The 20,289-nt window shown below is 40.2% G+C and overlaps 1 protein-coding gene across 2 annotated transcripts in view; it reads left to right on the top strand.

Moving 5' to 3' along the window:
* The window catches only part of OSTF1 (osteoclast stimulating factor 1), a 60,585-nt gene that overhangs the window by 17,488 nt on the left and 22,808 nt on the right, over positions 1-20,289 (top strand). For both annotated transcript variants that reach the window (XM_010388723.2, XM_010388722.2), the window contains exon 2: positions 10,958-11,004. In XM_010388723.2, coding sequence (XP_010387025.1) covers positions 10,958-11,004 — 47 coding nt within the window. The remainder of the gene's footprint in view (positions 1-10,957; positions 11,005-20,289) is intronic.

Raw genomic sequence — 20,289 nt, 5'->3', positions numbered from 1 at the left:
GACGGAACTTATTCATTACATTGGAAACTATTGGGCATTGTTATGCTCACAATATGACTTTCTTTCCAAGGATTATAGCCACTCTTTTTATTTTCAAGAGCAGTGGGCTTTTAGGCCGGGCTTGGTGGCTCATACCTGTAATCCCAACACTTTGAGAGGCTGAGGCGGGCAGATCACCTTAGGTCAGGAGTTCAAGACCAGCCTGGCCAGCATGGTGAAACTCCATCTCTACTAAAAATACATAAATTAGCTGGGCATGGTGGTGGGCGCCGCGCCTGTAATCCCAGCTACTCGGGAGGCTGAGGCAGGATAATTGCTCGAACCTGGGAGGTGAAGGTTGCAGTGAGCCGAGAGATCAGGCCATTATACTTCAGCCTGGGCAATAAGAGTGAAATTCCGTCTCAAAAAAAAAAAAAAAAGAAAAAGAAACAAAAAGCAGTGGGCTTTTGTGGAATGACGCCAATAGAGATGTGGTTCAGAAGGCCTGTTCTGAGCTAATCACCTCATTTATGGGTGTTGGAATCCACAAAGCCGGAGGTTGAGGGGGAGCCTGTGTTAGCCCAACAGAGTACAGCTGTTTTCTATCACCCCAAGAATTGAAAACGATGGCCTTAACTCTTGGATACCATCCCACAGACTCCTCCTGTTTTGTTTTTCAACAGAAAACATCCTGTTTCATCATGCATGTTTAATAGAATAATTCAAATATGCCTCATAGAAATAATTAATACTTTTTCTTACCCCGAGAATAGCCAGAGATGATGACATTATTTTTTCATACCCACAGGGTATAAATTAAGAAGATTAATGCTCCCTGCATGTTCTTAGACAGATGTGAGAAAAAGATATATGTATATAGTAAAGTATTATTTTCCATGATTCTCTCTTGATCAAATAATTCTCTTCCTCTTCTTTCATTTTGAGAGCTCTAAGATTGCTTGTAATTATCTGCTTTTGGGGGAAGCGAGAGAATATTGTTTTTTATATATTTACTGAAATCCACAAAGTAGGAAAATATAGAGTCCTGTAACAATTCCTAATTTCATCAGATCGTCCACAGCAATGGCTCCCATACATTTTTTGACCTTGAACTTCAGTAAGATGTATTTTTCTTGATAATCCAGAACATAAAAATACACACACACACACGACCAGAAGGGAACACAGAAGTTCACTTTAAACTCAAATTTGTTCTAAAATCTACCATTAGGCTTTGGATAACTGGCCAAATGGTGGAATGCCTACTTTATTTGGCACACCAAGACTTCTGCTTGAGCAAGGATTATAGATTGCATAGGTGACACTCATGCCTAATCACTTTAGCAGCATCAGTAATGCAAACAAGGCATGACATATGGATTTACTGTTACCTTAATATTCACTTTGAAGGTTGGGCCTGGTGGTTCATACCTGTAATCCCTACACTTTGGGAGGCCAAGATGGGAAGATTACTTGAAGCCACGAGTTTGAGATCAGCTTGGGCAACATGACTCCCGTGTCTCCAAAAAATTAGCTGGGTGTGGTGGTACATACCTGTAATCCCGGCTACTTAGGAGGCTGAGGCAGGAGGATCTCTTGCGCCTAAGAGGTCGAAGCTGCAGTGAGCTATGATTTCACCACTGCACTCCAACTTGGGTGACAGAGTGAGACCCTGTCTCTCAAAAAAAAAAAAAAAAAAAAAAAGAAAAAGAAAAGTTTGCTTTGAAAACAGGTAAGTTCTCTAAATGTAACTTATTTACAATGTGTGCTTTATGTATTGGTCTGATTTGCCTTTTGTGGAGGTGGCATGACCACGGTAACTTTTTTTTTTTTTTAATTCCCAGGACTGAAATTGTTTTCTTCCATTTTTTGCCAAGAAAATTTTCAATATTAATAAATTGAAATTCTCTCAGTTAGTTGAATGTATAAATGATTATTCACTATTGGAGATATAAACTATTGTAATAATGATGATAATGAGTCTGAATTTTAAGTATGAAAATTACTATATAAAGAGTAAAAATTACAGGCATAGATTGAGAATTAATGTTGAGAGAGTATGATTGCTAGTAATTTTGGAATCCATTGTATTCTTTGTGAGATTACTGTCAGTGACTTTATATCATCATCATTAAGCAAATCTTCAGGCCCAGGAGATGAAGAGGTTAAGTCTTGACCTCAGTTGGTTCCTATTAGGGAGGAAGGATAGTTTACTAATGTACCGGCAGCATCACTGCTGGCAGTAGTGACTCTGGCAGAGCTAGTGCAAAAACATCTTGCTTTCTCTACAGATCTCATTTTAGAGAGAGGATTTGTTTAGTTTTACAAAAGTCCCATCAGGCTACAGTTAACAGTACCAAGGATTTACCATTTTTGTCCTTTTATATCAGACTTTTAAAGTGAGTCTACCGGAGTTTTAGTAATAAGAGTGTAATTTTAATTATTTTTTTGGATAAAATTTCAGGTTTATTCTTTTCTGTTTTTTTGGTGGAGTCTCACTCTCTTGCCCAGGCTAGAGTGCAATCTTGGCTCACTGCAGCCTCCACCTCCTGGGTTCAAGCGATTCTTCTGCCTCAGCCTGCCAAGTAGCTGGGATTACAGGTGTCCGCCACCACACCCGGCTAGTTTTTGTATTTTTAGTAGAGATGGGGTTTCACTGTGTTGGCCAGCTGTTCTCCAACTCCCGATCTCAAGTGATCTGCTAGCCTCCACCTCCCAAAGCGCTGGGATTACAGGCGTGAGCCGCCACGCCTGGCCAGGTTTCAGGTTTATTCTTGTATCCCAGTAGTTCATTCCGTTAAAGCCACATTTGGCTTTGGCAAATATTTATTTTAGCATTTGGTCATTTGGCATTAGGCCAAAAAATGTGTATTTGGTAAATTTATTAATTAAATATTCATCCACCTGTCCATTCCCAATAAAACAAAATTTCACAAAACCATGATTTCTTCTATTATGTATAGTGTACACTGGTCTTTCTGACCCATTTAATTGTCTTAAAGTCAACTAAATTAGTTTCTCAATCTACTAATAGGTCATGACCTTCAGTTTAAAAGTGTTGAGGTGACTCATTGTGTTGTGGGATTAGTGAAACAGTGAGGAGGGGTTATTTTTGTATGCAATATTTTTGTCCTATGGAAGATGACCGGAAGGGATTTCTAGTTATATTCCACTCCCAAAAATGCAACTTAAGGTTTCAAGGCATATTAAGACTAGTAAAAATAAATTAATGCTACCACCAAACAATTTTCCATAGTGGCTGTACTAGTTTACGCTCCCACTAGCAGTATCTGAGAATTCTATTTGTTCTATAATGCTTAGCAATGCTAGTATTGTTTTTAAATTAATGGACTGTTTTTTTTAGAGCAGTTTTAGTTTCACAGCAAAATTGAGTGGAAGGTACAGAGATTTCTCATATACCCCTGCTGCCACACATGTGTAGCCCCTCCATTATCAACATCCCTCACCAGAGATAACATTCTTAAAAAGACATTTGTTAGAATTGGTGAATCTTCACTGACATATCCATGCATCATCATCATTCAGAATCCATAGTTTACGTTAGGGTTTTCTCTTGTTGATGTGGTTTCCATGGGTTTGGACAAATGCATAATGACAGTGATACTCTAATAAGTCATTAGAGTATCATACAGAGTAGTGTCACTGCCCTAAACGTCCACTGTACACTGCCTGTTCAACTGTACCTCCCCCAACCCTTGGCAACACTGATCTTTTTACTGTTTCCATAGTTTTGCCTTTTCCAGAATGTCATATAGTTGGAATCATATAGTACATAGCCTTTTCATGTTGACTTTTCGCTTCGTAATATGCATTTTAGTTTCCTCCATGTCTTTTCATGCCTTGATAGCCCATTTCTCTTTAGTGCTAAGTAATATCCCATTGTCTGAATACACCACAGTTGATTTATCCCATTGTCAGTATTTTTCACTTTAGCCATGAGAGTGGGTATGTAGTAGTTATAGCCATTGTAAGTGAAGCCCATCTAAATATCTCACGCTTCTTAACATTCTTAGAAAGACGTAAGTGAAATAGTCCATCTATTACAGACGGCCAGGGGCTGATATTTTCAATAGTCATTTGTCTTGTTGTTTATTGTATGTCTGTCTCTTATAGTGAGCAGTTTCTTTCTTTCTTTTTCTTTTTTTTGAGACAGTGTTTGACTCTGTCATCCAGGCTGGAGTGCAGTGGTGTGATCATGGCTCACTGCAGCCTTGACCTGCTGAGCTCAAGTAGTCCTCCCACTTTAGCTTCCTGAATAGCTGGGACTATGGGTGTGTACCACCTGCCACCACACCTGGCTAATTTTTAAAATTTGTTGTAGAGCTGGGGTCTCATTGTGTTACCCATGCTGGTCTTGAACTCTTGGGCTCAAGCAGTCCTCCACTTTGGCCTCCCAAAGTGCTGGGATTACAGGTGTGAGCCACCGTGCCTGGCACCAATCCCTTTTTAATGATGTCTGAGTGGCTGTCTTTAGAGGCTTCTCCAGTTCTTCACCAATAGGGAATAAAATAGGTTAGAAATTCTTTGTTCAAATTTGTAAGCTCCAAGCCCCTCTAAGTGCTGTTTCAGGGCCTCAAAAATGAGCTGACACATACTCTGTTTGCATAACTTAGAGCAGAAATTTCACCTAGTTACCCTTTGCCTGTAGAATATCCTGTTGCAGAACCCTTCTCTCTGCCTTTACCATGTCTCTGCCACCATGGACAGGGATTCGTTTATGGAAGCCTAGGGTCATCCCAACTCTAGAGGAAAATACAGTGTTTGGCTGATGACGAATGGACTCACCCTTCTCTTCAGGGACACGGTGGGGTTGGACAGAACAGGGAAGGGTGGGACTGGCAAGGTGAGGAGCCGGTGAAGTGAGCCAGAGGTGCACCACTGCTGCTGCTGTAATGGGAGTTTGCTGATCTTGCTTACATGAAGAGACCAGCCCTGCATAGATCCTTAGTGCTAATACATGCTGGTTCATGCAAGATTCACCTAAAGCCTCAGACAAAAGATTGGACTTCTTTTTAACCTTAATTCAGTAGAATTCCAGGGTAATTTTAGGGTATTCATAGAGTCTTCTGAGCTCCACTTTTCCTCTTTGTTATATGTCACTAGACTTTGATGAGAAAATGATCAAGCTTGAGGGAGCCCGAGGAAAGCATCTAACTTAGCCTCCTTGCATATACAAGAACAAGTAAATTTGGAATTGATCAGTGCTTCCTCTTGGTGATCTATTAAGATGTTTACTGCTTTTTTTTTTTTTTTTTTTTTTGAGATGAAGTTTCTCCCTGTTGCCCAGGTTGGAGTACAATGGCGCGATCTCAGCTTGCTACAACCTCTGCCTCCTGGGTTTAAGTGATTCTTCTGCCTCATTCTCCTGAGTATCTGGCATTACAGGCGCGCACCACCACGCCCAGCTAATTTTTTGTATCTTTAGTAGAGACGGGGTTTCACCATGTTGGCCAGGCTGGTCTCGAACTCCTGACCTTGTGATCTGTCCGCCTCGGCCTCCCAAAGTGCTGGGATTACAGGCATGAGCCACTGCGCCCTGCCTATTGCTTTTTTTTCACCTAAACCCGTTGAATTTCACCTAAACCCATTTAGTTGGCATGGGATCCTGTTTCCAAAATTAGCCATAACACTTTTTTTTTTTTTTTTTAAAGATGTTTTCAGGGAAGATTATATAGAAACACAGGGTACTCTAATTTCTTCCCCTCAGCACATAAATGTATAGACCTGTAGAATATTGCTCAAAATTGAAATAAATATGATGTAAAATGATCAATGAATTCAGTATTATTGTTTTCTTGAGAGGAATAATATCCAGGGTTGTTAAACACTAATTGTAAAAGTCATCTGTGTTTCTTCCTTATGCATTTCTTTTATATTCTGAGGCTATTTCTATTGCCTTCTTTCGTTACCACTTGACTCAATTTTGAGGATGGAATAAATTAATCCCAGAACTTTTATAATGTATGGATGAAAAGGGACAAGAGACCAATGTCCCAACATTAAGCAATAAATAAGTTTATGTGAAAGTGTTTTCTACAACAGATAGAGTATTCATTTGCATAATAGTCTAAGGAGTTGCCTGCTGTTCACTGTTTAGTATAAATCAAAATGCAACTAAATCTCACTTTCAGTTGTGAACATTTTAAGTAAGATGATCATGAAAGAGACAATTACAAAAATCAGTGGTTTAGTCACACTGCACATAGTTGTTTTCAGGCTCTGTACTTTTTATTGAATTTCACCTAAACCTATTTAGTTGACATGGGATCTTGTTTCCAGAATTAGCCATAACACATCTCATTGCTGCCTTCCCTCAGAGGAACAAGAAAGTTCTATCGTTATTGATTTTGGTCACAAGTGGACTGCTTCCTTGTATAACTTCTCTTTGGAAAGTTCAAAGTAATCAAGATAACTAATCTCTGCTCTCAGAGAGACAATCTAGTCAGCAGAAAATACTGTATTTCTCCTGGCAGCTCCTCCTTCCGCTTGGTGTTTCCTTTCTTCAGTCTATGTGAGTGAAAAACAAACTCCAGACCCAAAAAAGTTTCCACTTCTGTGTGTGCCTATTAAGCTCCTCTTAGTAGAGCAGGAGAGATGTGGCCCTGGAATTCTGCTGGTGAAAAGAGTGTTTTCTTGTGACAGGGATCTGAGCTGCTCTTCTATATTAAGATGTTTAGAAGGAGAATGATGCTTCCTCCCAATCCCAAATCACACTGTTACTGTTTTCATTGATTATAAAGGTAATACACACTTGGCGTAATGAATGTACACAGTAAATGTCAAGTAGAATATGATGCCCCCAGAATTGGTGTTCTCATTCAATGACTGTGTGTTTTGTTGACGTAAACAGGATGGTATTTGCCTACTGTTCTAAACCTGATTTTTTGTGTGTATTTTCTCTGTCAGTGTCTGTGGGTCTGTCTGCAGCATTTTTTTCTCTCTCTCTCTCTTTTTTTTTTTTTTTGATATAGAGTCTTGCTCTGTTGCCCAAGCTGGAGTGCAGTAGTGGAATCTTGCCCACTGCAACCTCTGCCTTCTGGGTTCAAGCCATCCTCCCACCTCAGCCTCCCCAGTAGCTGGTATTACAAGTGCATATCACCATGTCCGGCTAATTTTTATATTTCTTGTAGAGATGGGGTTTTGCTATGTTGCCCAGGCTAGGCAACGCTTTTTGTTAATTGACAAGTAAAAATTGTATACATTTATGGTATACAACATAATGTTTTGATATGTATACTTTGTGGAATGACTAAATCAAGCTAATTAACGTGTGTTACCTTACATTATTTTTTTGTGGTAAGAACACTTCAAATCTACTCTCAGCATTTTCAAGTATGTAATACATTGTTATTAACTAGTCACCATGATGTAGAGTAGATCTCTTGAACTTGTTCCTGCTCTCTAATAGAAATTTGTGTTCTTTAACCAACATCCCCCCAAGTCTCCCTACCCACCAGCCTCTGGCAACCACCATATTACTGTCTGTTTCTATGAGTTCAACATTTTTAGATCCCACATATATGAGTGAAATCATGCAGTATTAGTCTTTCCATGCCTGGCTAATTCACACAACATAATGTTCTTCAGGTTCATCCATGTTGTCACAAATGACAGGATTTCTTTCTCTTTTAAGACTGAATAGTCTAGTGTGTGTGTGTGTGTGTGTGTGCGTGCGTGTGCGCGCGCATTACATTTTAAAAATTCATTCTGCCATTGATGGACACGTAGGTTGATTTCCTATCTTGGTTATTATGAATAATGTGCAGGGTTCTTTTTAAAATGACTGTGTCTTGTGGACAAATCAGTTTATTTACATAATCCCCTTTTAATGGACATTAAGTCAATCCATTTTCTGATATTCTAAACCTGCAACATGGGGGAAATTAAAATAATATTGAAAATCAATTTCTCAGTCACATGAACCACTTTTCTCATGCCCAGAAGCTACATGTGACCAGCACAGATATAGAACTTTTCTGTTACTGTGTGAAGCTAGGTCAGACAGTACTGTTGTAAACTACTGATTTCAGACTTCTACATTTTAATTTAATTTTTTTTTTTTTGAGACTGGGTCTTGCTCTGCCACTCAGGCTGCAGTGTAGTGGTGCAATCTCAGCTCACTGCAACCTTCACCTCCCGGGTTCAAGCGATTCTCCTGCCTCCCACCTCTTGAGTAGCTGGGAATACAGGTGTGCACCACCAAGCCTGGCTAATTTTTGTATTTTTAGTAGAGATAGGGTTTCACCATGTTGGCCAGGCTGGTCTCAAACTCCTGGCCTCAAACAGTCCGCCTGCCTTGGCCTCCCAAAGTGCTGGCATTACAGGCGTGATCCACCATGCCTGGCCTCAGACTTTTTAAAATTCCTGCTTCCATCTATTCCTTTCTTCATGCTTCATTCATTACTTAATGCATTCATTAATTAATTACTGAGTGCCTCGTATGTGCCAGGCACTGTGGTAGGCACTTGGGTGTCTCATTCATAAAACAACAAAAATACTTGTCTTCATAATGCTTACAGTTGATCCACAAAAGGTTTTTGAGTACTCAGTCTATGTAAATGCATATGGATTTATAAGTTGTATGTATATTATTCTATGCTATTATATCATAAAACATGTTCAAATAGGAATAGAAAAGAATAAGAAGGATAAAAATGTAAATAATTTCTGAAGTAGTCTTCCCGTATCCCACCTTGGAGGCCACTATTCTGCATGATTTTCTTGTCTTAGATAATCATCTGTAAAGGTTCTTCTAGTGTTGCAACTGAGCTTTTATTTATTATTATTGTTATATTTTGAGGCAGAGTCTTGCTCTGTTTCCCAGGATGGAGTGTGGTGGCACGATCTCAGCTCACTGTAACCTCCAGCTCCTGGGTTCAGGCTGTTCTCCTGCCTCAGCCTCCTGAGTAGCTCGGGCTATAGGTGCATGCCACCACACCTGGCTAATTTTTATACGTTTAGTAGAGATGGCGTTTCACCATGTTGACCAGACTGGTCTTGAACTTCTGACCTCAAGTGATCCACTTGTCTTGGCCTCCCAAAGCTTTTAAATAGCTATCAAATAGATAGTCCTTCTATTTTGATATCTGTTCTAAATCTATTTATTTTATTAAAAGAGGATTCCCCCCCCTTTTTTTTTTTTGCTATCTATAGGCTTTTTTTCTTATACTGTTTGAGTTTGTTAATTTACTTATGTACAGCTGACCTTCTGTATCCACTGGTTCCACATCTACAGATTAAACCAACTATGAATCAAATATATTTGGGAAAAAAAACTAAAAAAGAACAATACTGTTCAGGCGTGGTGGCTCATGCCTGTAATCCCAGCACTTTGGGAATCTGAGGCAGGCGGATCGCTTAAAGTCAGGAGTTCGAGACCAGCGTGGCCAACATGGTGAAGCCCTATCTCTATTAAAAATATAAAAATTAGCTGGGTATGGTGGCAGGTGCCTGTAGTCCCAATCACTCGGGAGGCCGAAGCAGGAGAATCTCTTGAACCTGGGAGGTGGAGGTTGCAGTAAGCCGAGATTGCGCCACTGCATTCCAGCCTGGGCGAAAGAGTGAGAATCTGTTTCAAATAATATAATAATAACACAATAATACAAATAATTTCAGTATAACAACTATTTACATAGTATGTACATTGCATTAGGCATAATAAGTAAAGATAATTTCAAGTATATGGGAGGATGTATATATGCACAAATACTATGCCATTTTATATAAAGGTCTTGAACGTCCATGGATTTTGGTATCCATCGTGGTTCTAGAACTGGTGCCCTTGGATACTGAGGGATGATTATACTCATTTAGCAAACATTTATTAAGTTCTACTATGTGCCAGTTAGGTGCTGGGAAATTGACCAAGTTAGAGTTGCTGCCCTCAAATGAGACAGGTAGCAAATCAGTGGTTATAGCCCAGAGTGTTATGGAAATGCAGTCTACAAAGAGAGAAAGGAGGCAGTATTGTTTGGCGGGAAGGAGGGCAACTCTCAGGCATGTGACCTCGTTGCCTCTTTTCTGTTTTGGGACTTAATGGACTCATAGGTTTCTCCAGTGGGTCCTTTTTTTTTTTCCTCCATGGTATTTTCTTTTCTTTGGGAAAATATAAAATTCCAACCCGCTGATTTAAGAATATCAAACCAGTGTAGATTATCACATTAAGGATTTGTTTATGTTAACATGGTCATGTTTATATTTTTAAACCTAGATCTCAGGGTTGGAAGGACTCTGTATAGGACAGAACTGAAGCACAAATAATTATGTAGCTCCTGCTGTTAGAAGGAAGCAAAGTTATCTTTCAGAGGTGTGCGTCTGTTCGTACATTCACTTAAGAAATATTTAAAAATATCTCCTATGTGGAAAAGGCACTCAATTCTGAAATACAATTCTCCCACAGGTTTTTTTTTCTTGGATAGAGATATTTCAGTCAGTGTTTTTATAATGACAATAGTTGCTGCTGGTACTTACATAATTTTTCTGTGTAGTCACATTGATATATATAGTGATGTATTTTTTAAATTTATTTTTAAATTGACAGATAATTGTACATATTCATGGGCTACATAGTGATGCTTTGATACATATAATGTATAGTGATCAGATCAGGGTAATTAGCATATTTGTCATCTTAAACACTTATCATTTCTTAGTATTGGGAAATTTAATATCTTCCTGCTAGCTGTTTGAACTATATAATAATTGTTAGCTATGGCCATCTTACAGTGGTATAGAACACTGGAACTTATTCCTCCTATCTAAGTGTGATTTTTATATCCTTTAGCAAATCTTTCCCTGTCCTTCCTTTCTCTCTAGCCTTTCCAGCCTCTAGTATCCTCTGTTCTACTTGATCACGTTGGTTTTTAATTAGGGAATTCTGAAGGATATGATGAATAATGCTATTAAGAGCAAATTCAGGAATGAAAAATTCAGTTGTTGTTTTTTCTTCCTTTTTTAGGGCAAGTTAAAGTCTTCAGAGCCCTGTATACGTTTGAACCCAGAACTGTAAGTGTTCAGTTTTTAACTTTTAAAATTGACAGAAAAACCTGAGATGATTTTATTTAGACATTTCCTCTGGTGCCAGTGGTCTGCCTTTTCTTTGATAGACCTAGGTAATTCTCAGGAACGGATGTTGGGTCCAGAGCTGTGCAAGTTAAGTCCTGGCTGATTCGCATGTCTTCTGCATCTTGAGGTCATGTCTGTCTTGTAAAGCTTCTCCCCACATGGTGACACCACCTGCTTTCAAATTGACAAGTGACTTGCATATAAAGCATGGCAACCCTGTCTTAGTCATCCTTCTGCTGAATCTCATACTAACCTTCCTTCATTCTCCTCTTGACCCTCTACCTCAAAATAGCTCATAATGGTACCCACTGCTAGCCTTCCAGAACAATTTTTTATTTCTCTGCAGTGTGCATTCTCATTGTTATAGTTTCTGGTATCCATCCATTTATCTGTGGTTTATTAAGCACCTATTATATGCCAGTCACTGGTCCAGGCCTTGGGACTAGTGCCGGGACAACAGAAAGAACTTGCATCCAGTGGAGAGAGACAGAGAGTAAGCAGACAAATGAATGTGACTGTCAGGGGCTAAGTACTCTGGAGAAAAATAAGGAGGGTGAGGGGCAAAGAAGTGAATGGAGAAAAGAGTGCTGTCTTCAATAGCATGTTCAGAGATGGACTTTCTATAAAGGTGGCATCTGGGGAGAGACCTGAAGGAAGTGAGGGAGCAACAAGTGCAAGCAGCATCCTTGGTGGATGCTAGAATAGAAAAAACAGGGAAGACAGCATGACTTGGAAAGTTGCAAACACAGTAGAGGGTGGTGGGAGACTACTTCTGAGAGTTGGGGTGAACTGGAAGGGCAGAGCATTTAGGGCCTGTGGATCTCATTTCAGTTTTGCTCTGGGTAAGATTGGAGGTGAGTAGATGGTTTTGGTACAGGAGTGACTAGATGGTGAAGCAGGGAGTTGAGACAGTTAGGAGGGAAAGGAAAGAAACCAAGAAGGTTTCTTGGGGAGAAGGGGTGTATGAGTCCGTTTTTACTCTGCTGATAAAGACATACCTGAGACTGGGTAATTTATAGAGAAAAAGAGGTTTAATGGACTCACAGTCATGGCAGAAGGCAAAGGCATGTCTTAATGGCAGCAGACGAGAGAATGAGAACCAAGTGAAAGGGGAAACCTCTTATAAAATCAACACATCTTGTGAGACTTATTCACTACCACGAGAACGGTATGGGGGAAACTGTTCCCATGATTCAGTTATCTCCCACCAGGTCCCTCCCACAACACATGGGGATTATGGGACCTACAATTCAAGGTGAGATTTGGGTGGGGACACAGCAAAACTGTATCAAGGAGAAACCTGCTATCCTTGACTTTTCTCTCATATATGCTAGGGACCAGAGCTTTCTCTCTGTGGGCAGTCAGCTTGCTGCCGGCTTCATCTGGGTTTGCCCCAGACCCTGCTGTCCCCAAAGTTAGAGGCAACTCAGAAGGTCACACAGAACAAGTGACACTGAACATCAGTTCACTGCCATCAGGCCAGGGCCTGACTTCAAATCCCAAACCTGTCATTTACTTACTGCATGGATGTTCTTACCTCATAGCCATTGATTCCTCATGTGAAAATAGGGATACCATTCTGCAGTGGCACCATGCCGTGAGCAGGGAGTGGGGTGAATATTGAAGGCCTACCACATGGTGAGCACCAAAAAATGGTAGTCACTAATAGACTAACATGGGAGTGTGCATATTCAGACAGTTCTCCCAAGAGTTTGTCCACGAAATGTTTCTGGAACAAGAAAGGTGGGGTTTTTATTCTTCTCACCAAGAGATTCCACTGACAACTCTCCTGTGTTGGTGAGGGATTGGGAGTGGGTAGTGTTGGTTTACTGAGCCTGCCATAACAAAGTTCTACAGACTGAGTGGCTTAACCAAAAGAAATTTATTTTCTCACAATTCTGGGAGCTAGAAGACTGAGATCAAGGCGTCTGCAGGGTTGGTTTCTTCTGAGGCCTTGCTCTTTGGCTTCTAGATGTCGTACTTCTGTCCACATCTTCTCATGGTCTTTCCCCATATGCTTGTGTTTGCATCTCCTCTTCTTATAAAGATGTGAGTCATTGGATTAGGGCTCACCCTAAAGACCTCATTTTAACTTAATTAACTCTTTAAAGTCCTTATCCCAAATACACTCATATTTGGAAGTACGGATACTCTTCAACTTATGATGAACCCAACAAACTCATTGTAATACAAAAAAAAATCCGCAAGTCAAAAATGCATTTAATACCCCGTTAAGCCCATCGTAAAGTTGACAAATTGTTAAGTTGGATCATCGTATGTCAGGGGCATCTGTACTGGGGGTTTGGACTCTAGCATAAGAATTTGAGGTAGGGAGAGGGCACAAAGAGCCCATAACAGGGAAGTGGGAGGCCCAGGGCTGTTGTCTTTAAGCCCTGCTCACTGGGAGTGCTGTCATTTTATGCCTCGGCTTGTCCTTATCAGTTGTGTCCTGGTTGGTTGCATGACCCTAAGAGGGATAAGAGTGAGAGAGGTTAGGGGTGGTCAGGTGCCAGCCTGGGCCACTCAATGAATAGACCATTCTCTGCTGCCTCTGTGAATCTAGAATGGGACCTGCATTTACTTTGTTTTGAGGCTTGAGGTGACTCCTGACTCTCTCTCCTCTCTTAGTATGCTTCGCTGTCCCCGCCTTTGTCCTTTCTCACCAACCTCCTCCTTCCCCTTTGCTTCCTCATGACCTGGTTATGCCTTTCCTCACTTCTCACCTACAGACTTAGCTCCTCCATTCCATCTGTAGTCTGAGCTAGATTGGCATTCCTCAAAGGTGGCTTTGCTTCCGCCTCCTGCTTCCATCTTTTATTTGACTAACGGTATCGTCCTCTATAGTCCAGCCCCTATTCCAGCCCCGCTGTGCTCTGCTCCTTCCTGTTCTTGAACTATCCTGTCTGGAGGTGACTCACAGCAGAACCTATCTCTCAACCCTTTCTAGACCCATGGCCCTGTCCCTTCCAAGCTCACCTTACATACTTCCTCTTCTGTAAAGACTTTTCTGACCACTCCAGCTGGAGGTGGACTGCCTCTCCCGCCTCTGAACTTCCACACTTGGTATTTCAGTCCTGCTCACAGGCACAGCATCTGAAGAAGCAGGGTAGCACCAGGTTCAGAGCCCGCACTAGGGTTCAGGACCAGCTCCACTTCTTGAGCACCTGTGTGACCTTGAGGAAATTACCGGACCTCTCTGTCACAGTGTTCTCATCTGTAAGGTGAGGATAATAATAGTCCCACCGGGTTTTAATGAGAATTAAATGAGATTAATTGCATAAAGCTGCTATTACTACTATTAAGGAGTACTTGTTACTATTGAAGGAGTAGTGGTTGCTGTATTAGTAGACATTTAATAGATATTTTTGATGGATTGTGTATTGATTTATTTACTTCCAATTCTACTCCAAAATGGAGTTTCTCCACTGCTTTTAAAAAGATCTTAGTTATGATTGAATATACAGTAGAATATACATTTAATTCATTAGGCTTTAAAAAATATTCAATATTTAAAATGTATTTTTAATATTTTTAGTCCCAAGGATTGTAGGCTGCAGTCAGTAATGACCACCTCAAGCCCTGTTGCCTCCATATTTCACCCCTGTTCAGCTCCCTTCAATCCCGGTGTGAAGTGGGTAGCATCTAGCACGGCAGGCAGCCTCTCGCTCCCACGGCCTTCCTGACTGGTAAAGTGCCATGCCATACCCATTGTTAAATTTCGAATATCATTCCAGAACTAGGTTCGTCTTACCTTCTTTTTTCTGAATGAGAATTTCTGTTGGAAGCCGTTTGGTCTTTCTCCGCTCTGACCAGCAGCCATCTTCTCTGGAGGGATAGATATACCACAGCATATCCCAAGCTGACCTGACCTCCTCGAAGTCACTGGGACCAAGCAATATTGAAAGGCTGAGGTGGGCTCTGAGGGACATTGCTGGCATGTGCAGCCCCCCAGGCAGGCCTGGGTCCAGTTTTAAGCTCCTGTTCCCCCTCAGGAGATGGGCACAGCAATGCCCAACCCCAGTCTTGGGGATCCATTGAACCGGAAGAATGCTAGGTAGCTCCTGGTTCTTCCTGCCAACTCATTTCTCATCTGTCTTGCTTAAAGGCAAGGGTGTCTTGGCACCACCCAGCCCCATTTGGTTCTTTTTTCTCACCCAGCTCCTTTCAATAAAGTGTCAACCACAGACCTGGCTGGACTGGATTGACGAGTGTCAAGACAGACTGATGAGGAGAGAACAGAATTTCCTGTGTGGTTGAGGCGCATGGATTTCCAAAGGGAAACCAGCAGGACCCTGCTCTGTCATGTAAAAGTTGCTAGGCTGCACTAGGTAAATAGAGCCACGTGTAGAGGAAGGAGACTGGGAATCTAAGAGCTGAGGTAGGAGCCCAGCCCTGCCACTCACGCTGATTTGCAGAGATTCTTTAACTTCTCTAAGCCTGGTTGTGAAATAGAGATTGTATCCATGACCCAGCCAAGCCTAGTGAGTTGTGAGGACTAAATGAGGTCAAGTATACTTTGCAAGTAAAATATGCTGCCATTGGTTTTGTTGTACTGCACTATAGGGGTGGGGGAGTTGGGAGTGGATAGAGACAGATATTTTCCAAGGTGGCCATCTTTTAATCTGGTCATGACACCATGATGGCCAATAATGGTTGTGTGTGATGCCTTTTGTATGAGAGAAAGCATAGGTGGTGGGTAAGAGCAAGGACTCCATAATGTGACTTAGAGTTCAAGTGCAGGTTCTACCATGTACCTGATCTATCGCCTTGGACAGGTTTCTCATCTTTAACATGATGATAAGAATACCACCTACTTCATATAGTGTTCTTGGTGAGGAGCAAATTAGTTAATATTTCTGAATGCCCAGACCAGTATGTGGCACATAATATATATTATAAAGTGTTAAATAAAAACATCTGTGGAGAATTTGTTTTCTCTTTTTATGAATTTTGGGGGCTTCAGACTTCAGATTTGGGGGTAAATCTGAAAAATTTCAAAAGTATATCAGTTTTTTAAAACTTTTCATAAAGTATATTTGCATAAACCAACAAAAGTAATGCCTTGGGAATTATATGTTACCAAGAATATACGGACTGGGAATGGGAATGTATGTTACTAAGTGTGTACTCTTTGCTGTAACATCCCAGTGGACCATCGCTTTCTTATTCTGATACTTTGTTGTTCTTCACGGAGAGAGGAAAGGAGGAATGTGGTTAAAAAACAAAGAACAAGCTGGAAATGGGGAAGTGCATACTTCATTATGTTACTGTTTTCCCATTTCTGTTCCCTGACTATGATGCTGGGAATTTAAAAGTAGATGCTCATTGAACAGTTTACATCAGGTATCCTGCTAGTGGTTTCTTAATGAAAAATGTGAATATTGCAGGTGAAATCTGTTCTTAAAACCATGAAATTACCGTGTTGTATGTACTGCCACCAACACTGCGAAGAATTTAGTAGACTACCTACTTAGCTAGATTAGGAAAACATGTTCCTAGTTTCTTTGGAAGAAGATATTTTATGAGTAGTAGCATTCTGTGTCTGGGAACTATGGATTAAAAGAGAATAAACTGTCGACTGTAATTTCTCGGGATGAAAAAATGAGGTCACTTTTTGCCTGACTGAAATGGACTGCCTGTTCTCGTTGCCTCCGTTGAAAAACAAGTCTGACCTAATGGGCGGCTTGTGGCAGACACCACTATTGAACGGCAGCCATTAATTCAAAAACCGAAATAGCTCTGAGAGGTATCGAAGCGACTGGCACTCAGTGGTCTTTCTCAAATGATGCACTTTCCCAAACCACAGAGGACAAGAATTACTTGAAAGACATTAAGAGTTTTAACTATTTTGGGCCTTATTACTTTTTTTAAAAAAATTGAGGTAAAATTCACATAACATAAAATTAACCATTTAAAAAATTTTTAATTTCTATGAGTACATAGTAGGAGTATATATTTATGAGGCATATGAGATGATTGGATACAGGCGTGCAGTGTGGAATCATCACATCATGGGATATTAAGTGTCCATCCCCTCAAATGTTTGTCCTTTGTGTTACAGACAATCCAGTTATACTCTTTCAGTTATTTTAAAATGTACGATTATTATTGACTATAGTTATCCCATTGTGCTATCAAATAATAGGTCTTATTATTTCTTTCTAAATTTTTTTTGTACCCCATTAACTATCCCAGTCTCCCCCCAGGTTTTCCCATTACCCTTCCCAGCCTCGGGTAGCCATACGTCTACTCTCTATGTGCATGAGTTCAATTGTTTTGATTTTTAGATCTCACAAATAAGTGAGAACATGCGATGTTTGTCTTTATTTCCAAATTAACCATTTTAAAGTGAATCATTCCGTGGTGTTTAGTACATTTACAATCATTACCTCTGTGTAGTTCTAAAACATTTTCATTGATTTATGAACCCTGATTTATTGCTTGTTTTTATAAGAAAGAGTCATTACCATGATTGTGTGTGTGTGTGTGCTTTGTTTTTAAAAGCTATTTGTTTGGTACTTTTTCATAATGTGTTTTGTTTGTTTGTTTAAAGGGTGAGTGGTTTTATTAAATGGAAATTTAGGGAGATTTGACTTTTGTGATTTTTAGAAGGAGGGTAAAACTGTAAGAAAAGATGACTTCTTAACTTCTTGAAAGTACTGATTGAGGAGGATTTATTGTAAGATATAACTGAGTGAGATTAACTTTGGGAGATGTACTCAGTAAGAATAGCCCAGGATGGCTCAAAGATGGGACAGACCTCTTCATGGCATTGAACTCTTTCAAGTTCCAGGAAATGAAAAGTTACTCCAGGAAAATGTTGCTGCCCACATGTCCTGTTTTCCTTTTACTCTTCTTCTTCCTTCATTTTCCCCTCCCAGGCCTTATAAGGCACCATCTAAAGGAGAGTCAGATGGTGTTAAAATTGCCAACAAAGGCTAACCTTAATGTTGTGGGGGCGAGTGGTGGTGGTTGCTGAGTCCAGCTGGGATGCTGTGGTGGGGAGAGAGTCATCTTTCTGGCCTCTCTGGGAGTGATCCTGTTTACATCAAAATAAATACTAAAGGAAATAGTTTCTTTACCTAATCACTTTCTATATCTATCACATAGTGATCATTGATCATCAGAACATTTTAGAGACCGGTTTGAGAGAATATTAGTGGTTATTAATTTCTTTTTTCCCAAATTCAGGCAACAAAAATAAAAAGTAAAAACTTATTGCAAGCAATATCAAAATGTATGTCACAAGGTCCGATATATAACTAATTTTCCATAGTTTGTGCTATGTGTCAGACTAGTCTGTGCAAATCAAAGTGTAAAAGCAATATATGTTTCAGAAAGTTACCTTTTAAAGGACTTTAGCCATTTGGGGGCATCAATAATCATCATTTGCTAATTTTTATATTTGAATGTATAATACATCTAAATATTTTCATGTATTATGGTTACTTAAAGCATGTTATGGCTGATAATAGCCTTAATTTACATTCATGGAGAAATAGTTATAGTAAGAATGTAGACCAGCCTTAAAACTAAATAAATTACTAGTGCAGAATCATATTTACTGCCCTAGTCTGCTACTGAGAGGAGGTAAACAAATGGAAAAATGAATGGATGAAATATTTTAATTATTATTAAAAAATTTTTTTGAGACAGAGTCTCACTCTGTCGCTTAGGCCAGAGTGCAGTGGTGTAATCTCAGCTCACTGCAACCTCTCCCTCCCAGGTTCAAGTGATTCTCGTGTCTCAGCCTCCTGAGTAGCTGGGATTATAAGTGTGTACCACCACGCCTGGCACATTTTTTGTGTGTGTTTTTAGTAGACACGGGGTTTCACCATGTTGGCCAGGCTGGTCTCGAACGCCTGTCCTCAAGTGATCTGCCCACCTTAGCCTCCCAAAGTGCAGGAATTGTGCAGGCGTGAGCTACCACACCTGGCTGGGTGAAGTAATTTTCACTAGCATAATTTTGATTTATATGGAATAGTAATTATAATCACAAACATCAGAGCCTTTCTTTTAGTAGTATTTTTCCCACCTAAACTATGAAAGCAACACATGCTCATGACAGAATTTGGAAATTTTTCTGTGTCTATTTAATGCATAGTTGTGTTCTTATCACATGTGAAATTTGTGTCCTGCATTTTTCATCCACCATGATGATGTAAATATTTCCTAATATCTGAAATTTGCTCTCAGTAGGCATCACCCTACTTACTTATAAAGTCACGGCAAGTGTTATCTACTAATGGGGAAAAGATGTTTAAAATGTATATCTTTATTCAGAGAGGTTTTTTTTTTTTTTTTTTTTTTTTTTGAGACGAAGTCTTGCTCTGTCACCCAGGCTGGAGTGCTGTGGCGTGATTTTGGCTCACCACGACCTCTGCCTCCCGGGTTCAAGCAATTCTCTGCCTCAGCCTCCCAAGTAGCGGGGATTACAGGCATCCACCACCACACCCAGCAAATTTTTGTATTTTTAGTAGAGATGGGTTTTCACCATCTTGGCCAGGCTGGTCTTGAACTCCTGACCTCATGAACTACCTGCCTCGGCCTCCCAAAGTGCTGGGATTACAGGCATGAGCCACCACACCTGGCCTCAGAAAGTTTTTAGAATGTTTGGTTGGTACAGGCCAGAGCACATATGGTCGGTGTAATTAGCCAACTCCTCAGAGCTGCTTGGGGTTTCTGGACTGGCTGAGTTACTGCTTCATATCTTTTAGCTCTTTAGCCTTATTAATGGTTGAATTACATATTAACTTTTCTCATACAGAAAATGTTCATTCTCCCTGAACATGAAGAGTTAGGATAATGATTTTCTCATAATAAGCAGATAGCAGATGTTGATCTTAAAGTGTTCAAGGATTGAGGCCTTGTTTCAGAGAAAACCAAGCTTCTGGCTGTTTTTCATGATTCTAATTCTAGACATTTATCTTTTTATGAAAAACAATATACCACCTTTTAGGATTTCTACAAGGAAGAAGTTTTATTAATATTCTATTTTGATATACAAATGTTTTGCTTTGGTTGTAGAAGAATACAAAATGTGTGTGGAGAATCTTTATGTAATTCTTTGAAGTTCATCATGGGAAAAAAATCTATTCATGTATTAATTTTTCAGTAGTAGGCCAGGCGCTGTGGCTCACGCCTGTAATCCCAGCACTTTGGGAGGCCGAGGCGGGCGGATCATGAGGTCAGGAGATCGAGACCATCCTGGCTAACACGGTGAAA

The sequence above is a fragment of the Rhinopithecus roxellana genome, chromosome 16, assembly GCF_007565055.1.
Source record: "Rhinopithecus roxellana isolate Shanxi Qingling chromosome 16, ASM756505v1, whole genome shotgun sequence".
Classification (NCBI taxonomy): Eukaryota; Metazoa; Chordata; class Mammalia; order Primates; family Cercopithecidae; genus Rhinopithecus; species Rhinopithecus roxellana.
Note: the sequence above shows the minus strand (reverse complement) of the source record. Positions and strands in the feature narration are given on the sequence as shown.